The sequence below is a fragment of the Montipora capricornis genome, chromosome 10 (assembly GCF_036669925.1).
Source record: "Montipora capricornis isolate CH-2021 chromosome 10, ASM3666992v2, whole genome shotgun sequence".
NCBI classification, from domain to species: domain Eukaryota; kingdom Metazoa; phylum Cnidaria; class Anthozoa; order Scleractinia; family Acroporidae; genus Montipora; species Montipora capricornis.
In genome coordinates, this window is record NC_090892.1 from 56771209 (window position 1) to 56778708 (window position 7500).

The 7500-nt window shown below is 38.0% G+C and overlaps 1 protein-coding gene across 1 annotated transcript in view; it reads right to left on the minus strand.

Annotated features, from left to right (window-relative positions):
* Positions 1 to 7500, minus strand: part of LOC138019550 (vacuolar protein sorting-associated protein 4B-like) — a 16385-nt gene that overhangs the window by 6780 nt on the left and 2105 nt on the right. The window contains exons 4-7 of the mRNA XM_068866392.1: positions 6063 to 6130; positions 5411 to 5530; positions 2608 to 2645; positions 776 to 894 (exon numbers count right to left, since the gene is read on the minus strand). Of these exons, the coding sequence (XP_068722493.1) occupies positions 776 to 894; positions 2608 to 2645; positions 5411 to 5530; positions 6063 to 6130 (345 nt within the window). The remainder of the gene's footprint in view (positions 1 to 775; positions 895 to 2607; positions 2646 to 5410; positions 5531 to 6062; positions 6131 to 7500) is intronic.

Consider the following 7500-nt stretch of genomic DNA (forward strand, 5'->3'; position numbering starts at 1 on the left):
AACAATGGATCATAGCAAAACAGTTTGTAATGTCATCGCAGGTCGTGGGACTTTCAGAAGTGAAATTGCAACCACTTAAAATACTGGGTAAAATACAAGATTTATGGCATTTAAGCATTAGCACAGCAGCCTATTCTAGTCTATTCTTGGTTTTCACGTGACGTCATCAAAACAAAAAAGAAGGAATTATCAATCAGTTTGAGATTTTAGTTTAGTTATTTATGAGAACAGCTGAAGACTTGTCTTTTCTCAAATTTTCAGTTTGATAGGGTTTTCTGTCTTGTGATAAAGCAACGTTGAATTTCTAAGCTCTTGCGTGACAAGACGTTAAAATTGCAGCAAAGAACGCTATCACGTAGGTTAAAAATGTGAATTATCCGCTGAGATTTTGCAATCTGAACAGTCCTTTCATGAGAATAAGTACTCATATAGATGTTTATGAGCCCTCAGAAGACAACTACTGGCTTTTTATAGCAAAACTCGAAGACATATGTTTTTGTTAGCTTCCGGCCGCCATATTTGTGTCCCTGAGAGGGACACAAACATGGCGTCTCCATACAAATCCTTATAAATTTGAGTAAACAATTCTTCGAATATCTCTCGCACGAAAAATCGCACAGACCTGAACCTTTGCGAGACTATTCGAATATTCATCTTCCTTTATCTCTTTGATTTTTGACTTTATTTGTTGAATGGTTTTCATGATGGTGACTGACAGTGAAAACCGGCAATTCTTAACACATGAAAATAAGGCTATTTCTCGTAACAGACTTACCTTTCACTTTCTCCGAGCCATTTGGATACTAGATCAGATGAAGAGACTGATATAAAAGTCGAATTGTTTGCTTCTGTGGCAACTGCCTTAGCTAGATACGATTTCCCTGTTCCAGGTGGCTGCAAAAGGAAAGTTTCTCTCAGTGGAAAGTAGTGTCTTTTATGTTGGACATATATTAGTATTGATGTCACAAGGAAGTTCTCACCTTTCTACAGACACTACACAATCTCAGTTTGTCAGGAAAACTAGATAGAAATGCCATTTTGAGAGTTACATTGTACACTACATAAGCAATGTGATGTGAATAGTACCCTTAAGAACAACCTGTATTGGATAACCTGGAAGCCGAATGCCACTTCTCTACATGTACGTATGTCAATGACATTAAATGTGCATTTATTTTATGCAGTAATATTTTATCCAAGTTGAAGAAAAATCATTGATTAACTGACTCGTCTTCTTTTCCTTTCAGCTGTTCCCTTTAGCTCCCACAGCAAATCATCTGCCTCCATCTAACCCTATCCTCTGCATCCTCTTCTTTCACACCAACTAACTTCATGTCACACCTGCTCCCTGCTCTCACCACTTCATCTGCAAATGTCATAGTCCAAGGAGATTCCTGTCCAACCTCATCCATCAGCTTGTCCCTAACCATAGGGGCTCAAAGCTGATCCTTGATCCAGTCCCACCTCCGAATCCCACTTCTACTGTACGTCCACCTTGAACTCCTCTGTCACACAGACAGCACACCACTGTCATAAAGCTCTCAAACATGTCCTGCACCACTCTATCATACTTTTCTGCCACTCCAGACTTCCTCATACAATGCCACAGTTCATCTCTCGGCACCCTTTCATTGCATTCTCTAGGTCTACAAAGACACAATGCAGGTCTTTCTGACCTTCTCTGTACTTCTCTATCAACATCCCTAAAGCAAATACTGCATCTGTGGTACTCTTTCTTGGTATGAAACCATACCACTGCTCACAATAATTTAAGGCTCACTTCTGCCCTTAGTCTAGCTTCCACTACTCTTTCCCATAGCTTTATTGTATGACGCACCACAACTCTGTACGTCTCTGTTGTTCTTAAAAGTTGGCACCAGCACACTTCTCCGCCATTCCTCAGGCATCCTCTCACTTTCTAAGATCTTGTTGAATGACTTAATCAAAAACTCTACTGCTACCTCTCCTAGACACTTCCATACCTCCACAGGTATCAGGACCAACTGCCTTTCTACTCTTCATCCTCTTCAATGCTCTCCTCACTTCCCCCTTACTAATCGTTGCTACTTCCTGGTGTACAACAATCACCTATTCTACTCTTCGTTCTCTTCCCTTTTCCACATTCATCAAGTGAACTCTTCAAAGTACTCATTCCATCTTCCCATCACACTTCTGGCACCTGTCAACAAATTCCGTCTCTCTCCTTAATCACCCTAACTTGCTTCACACACTTTCCATCCCTCTCTCTCTCTCTGCCTCCGTCTCTCCCTCCTTACTGTCCAACCAAGCATAATTATAATTCATCGTACGCCCTTTCTAAACTCACCTCCACCTTTACAGTACTTCATGCTGCATCTCATTGTACTCCTGTCTACCCTCTTCGGTCACATCAGTGTCCCACATCTACTCAGCTAACCTCTTTTTTCTGATTTTATACCCCTGCACTTCCTCATTCCAACACCAAGTCTCCTGGTAATTTTACCACCAATTTTTGAATAAATGGAGCAAAAATGATACACGCCAACTTACCTCTTCCCATGGGATTGTATGTCCCACCCAAAAAAGAAGTAAGAAAGCAAAACTCACAAATTTATAACACAATCATACCCCATATAGTAAAATTCCTCTCCAGGGCGTGCGCTTTCCTGTAATACAAAAAAGGAGTCCATTGCAGTTCATTCTCTTCTTGATATTTCTTTTAACTTACACGTACATTCAAGTTTTAAAACTTATCCTCAGCATCCTTCACCATCACACCAATAGGCACATACAATGTAAAGAGATATACAAGTACGACAATATTTATTATTACACACCAAGCTCACTACCTCAAATCTAATTGGATTAGGAATCAGGGAACCTCCAGATCATTTCAGAAAAAAATTAATGCTGGCCATCAAGCATTCTACAGTACGAACAACATGATCTATGAATTGTGTCAAATCACGTATTGAACTGCGGATATGAAATCTACTGAAGCTATGATCCTCTTTTAGTCCTCAATTTTCTGGGCTTCTCTACGCAATTGCTAAAATTGCATTTCATAACTGAGAGGATTATAGCGTCACTTGATTTCATATCCGCAGTTCAATAGATGATTCAATTCACATATCATTTCGTTTGTTGATTCCTTCATCAGGGAAACATTTGAACCCACAAACTGGACCAGCTCCAAACATCAGTGGCTTCATAGCTCAGTTGGTTAGAGCGTCGCACCGGCATCGCGAGGTTGTGGGTGCAAACCCTGTTGAAGTCCTGGATTTTTCAGGCTTCTCTACGCAATTGCCAAAATTGCATTCATAACTGCAAGGAGCTTCACTTGACAAGCATTTTACACAGGCAAGTGTTGGCCAAGGGCACCAAAGTTGATTTTTATTAATGCACTTTCCCTTGGTTGAACAAAAGGAAATACATTGTAGGGGTTCCATTTACTGCAATGCTTTTGTCGATTTATTTGGTGTTAGTGAAATGAACGTCTTAGCAAGTGGAATCAGCCCGGATATTCCATGAGCCTTGAGCTTTATTATTCTGGATTTCACTAAAACCTCAGCTAATGTTTACTTGTAAACGGTAACTACATGTATAATTATGTTGCAGGTCATGTTGTTCCTAAAGTTAAATTGCAACCAAACTAGGTCATTTTGTTTCAACCTAGCTCAACTTGTTTCAACCTACATCAAGGTGTTTCAACTAGTGGTGGGAATCGGTCATCAGAAATAATCAGATTGCCCCAACCGATTGATCATTGATTATAATCGGAAAAATCTACCATTTTAAGCATTCCACATATTTTTCATCTAAAGTGGGCCCTTCCTTCACTTGATGAAAACCAACATATTCCCACACTTTTGACCTGGCTTTTCCAGGATAGCGAAAGATCTCCAACTCGTCCATTTTAGCCGCCATGTTGGACTCGTCAGCAACATGTAAGCGAGGCATGTCTGAGAGAGGACACTGGGAATTGGGGAGAGATTGGGGATAGCAAAACAAACATTTTCAAGCCAAAACGAACAATTGTTCATCTTGGATCAGAGGTGACATTATCTTCCTCTGGTGATTTGTAAATACAATTGAGATCTATTTCAAAACTTATTTTGGACGGTAGTGATACTACAAAACGCGAAACAGTGAGCTTGTACATGTAATTTATGTTTTGGTTCAGTTGTTTATGCAATACAAAGCGGCTTAGCATGCCACATCTTTCAAATAAGCGTGAGGTATTTGACGTGACAACAACACAGCGAACAAGGTACCGCCAGGCAAACACAATCAATCTTAGATTATATCCGCTGTTGTGACTTAAAAGTTAGGAGTCCATGAAAAAAGACAACTCACACGAGATATTAATCAAACATTTTTATTGATTTTAATACTTTTATTTGTCCCAAATAAATTTTTAATTTTTTGGCGACAATCGATTATGAAAAAAGCAAAATTGATTGTCGCGTCGCTTGAACTTTTCGATCAACTTTCGATTATAATTGATCATCGGCCCACCACTAGTTTCAACTAAGGTCAGTTTGGGGCAGGAAAAAAACGCAGGTCACAGGTCATTGTTTCACCAATACTGAAACAACCCTAACCATTTACAAATGCTAACATTAGGCTTAAGGTTGGCTTAAATGAATGTTTAGGCAGGGCTTGAAATTAATGAAAAAATCCAGTCGCAATTTTGCGACAAGATACAAAAATTTAGTCACAGTTTCGCAAAATTTAGTCGCAAAATCGTCGCACTGCATTGTGTTGTCAGCGGTGTAGCAAAACAAAATATGAGCCCACAATACTTGTGTTGAAAGAAACCAATGAAAATGGTGAATAATATCGAAGGAATAGAGTTCTGCACGTAGCATCGCAGCGAAATTATGCTACAATTACGCTATCTTCAGATTGAAAGAAAACTCAAGGCGAGAAACAAAATAATTTTGTCATTTCTTCATTTATTTTAGTAAAAAGAGCAGCAAAGTGGCAACTGCTAACCCTTTTGTTTCGAAAGAGTGAAAATGAAAACAAGAACAACTGCAAATTTGCAACTTCTCCAGATATTTAGACGCAAATGCGACTGTATTGGTCGCAATTTCAAGTCCTGTTAGGATACCATCTGTTTTAGTAAAACAATGACCTGTGACCTGTGTTTTGTACCTGTCCCAAATTGACCTACATCATGCTGTAGGTTGATTTCGGTCAAAACCATTTGACCGAGGTTGAAACAAAATGACCTAGTTTGGATGAAAATTAACCTAAGGAACAAAATGACCTGCAACATAAAGTATACTTAAAATCCACCAAACAATAAGGAACGGAATTCTGACTTTGCATGCCAATGCCAAAGCAGGCAAACTACTGTACATTATAACCACAAAGGTATGTCTGACGAGAATGTCTTCAGATATCTTTGGTACTGAATGTTTACCTGTGAATAAATGGGGGAATTTTATAGGCAGAATGACAGCCTCTTTGAGGGCTTCCTTGGCTGAATCTAATCCTGCAACATCTGCCCACTGTACATTGGGTTTCTCCATTACAATGGCACCTATTAAAGATAACAAACATACAAATGAAAAATCACACTGAAATGGAATTGATGATCTGTATAATTATTCAACTTGGTAATAATTTAATTTTCCTTCTGAGAGTGAGACTTACAGATTTTACTCTGTCTAATGCCAGATGATTTTAATCGTCAATGCGCGCTGCTTAAGGGTTGAATGGATTAAGCAAGTGGTGGCACTGGATGACAACTACTACCGGTACTACTAATAATATTATTATTATCTTCTCAAGTCCACCAATGACCACAGCATAAGAAATAAAACGTGTGCTAAATGAAGGTACAATAGTCACCAAAGTCTGCTGTTGTAATCTCGAATTGCCACTGAAGAGGATTAAACACCTCAAAAGTAAAGTACCCATATTTTAATGTCTATAATAGCTCGTAACAGTAATTCAACTGACAAACCTGAGGTCAAATTTAACCCACACCACATCAAGAAATGATATGATGAGCCAGAACAAACTGTACATAAGGAAACTTGTGAAACAATAATTAAAAGGTGTTGACTTACTGTTTAATTGTCCTCTAAGTTTTTTGCTCTCAGCACTATCATCCTCATCTCCACTACTATCATCTTTTCTGTTATTGTAGGTAAAAAAAAAAGTAACATTTTTCTGAAGAGTTAATTATTGTATTCTTCAGCTCAAATAGCAACTTCAAAACAAATTATTGAAAATGATACTGTATTGTATATTTTTTGTTCATGGGAACATAAAACTATATTTACTGGCTATACAGTAGGATCAGATAAGGCAAGGAAAGAACATCACTTTTGTTATTTTATTTTAATGAGGGAAGTGTATTTACACTTTGCTGTGTTCTCCCATACACCCCTTAAAGATGGAATGTAAATACTTGGTGATTTTATTAAGTCTTTATTAAAAATAACATCGGTAAAAATACATACCAATAACATTGTAGAATAAATACATTAAAAACCTACAATATAATAAATTTATAAATATACAATGCCTTTCAAATTATATTAAACATCAATAAAAATCTACTTCTATCTATTATCTACAAGAGGAGTTTATACTTAAAGTACAATCTATTGATATAAGAAGCCCTAAAGCGTTCCGTGTGAATTCTTGGTAAAAGGCTGGTAGGGTTCCTTAACCTAAGTGATGTCTGTTTAATCTTAGGCATAATTTCATATAAAGGATGGTTACAATTTTTCTTTATCTTATTAAAAATGCTCCTGTCAGACTTATCTATCAATTCATTAACATCTACATGTATTGCATATGAAATGTACTAGCGCTTGTCACACCTACAGAGAAAATTCTGGACTGTAGTGAGCTCGGGGCTTGAGGCTGCATAAACGCTGAGACCATAAGTAATTTTAGGCAGTACAATAGAAGCAAACAGATGGTCTATATCTGCCTGATTGTATCCCTCTTTCCTGAGACTTCTAATTACAAACAGGCACCTGTTTGCCTCTACCAACTTGCAGCGTACGTGCTCTGTGAACCTACATGTACAGTTACTTTGAAAAGTTACTCCTAAAATCTTAAGGGAATCTACCTGTGTAATATGATCTATCTGGCCATTACTGCAATTGGTCTTATATTTTTTCTGAAGGCATTTTGTCACCTTACTTGAAAGCAAGGGTGACCAAATTTCTGAATGAGTAGCCCGAACGACCGCCTAACTTATCACAAGGTGATTCAGCCTCACTTTTAATTAACTAATTCTGGGCTCTTGAAAAAATGACTCGGGCTACTAACTTTTAATGGTGGAAGCCCGAAGGGCTCTGGAAAAATTGTCTTAGGCAGCAACCTTGGAGAAAAATCCTTGAAGCACATTTGAAAGCCAGTACATGTAAAAGCTCAGCCATCTTACATGACATTGTATAGAAACAACCAGAATAAAAATTATATCCACATTAATGGGAAGTAAAATAGTGCCGTCACTGCTTTTTATTTCCAGAGCCCCACAAGACCAAA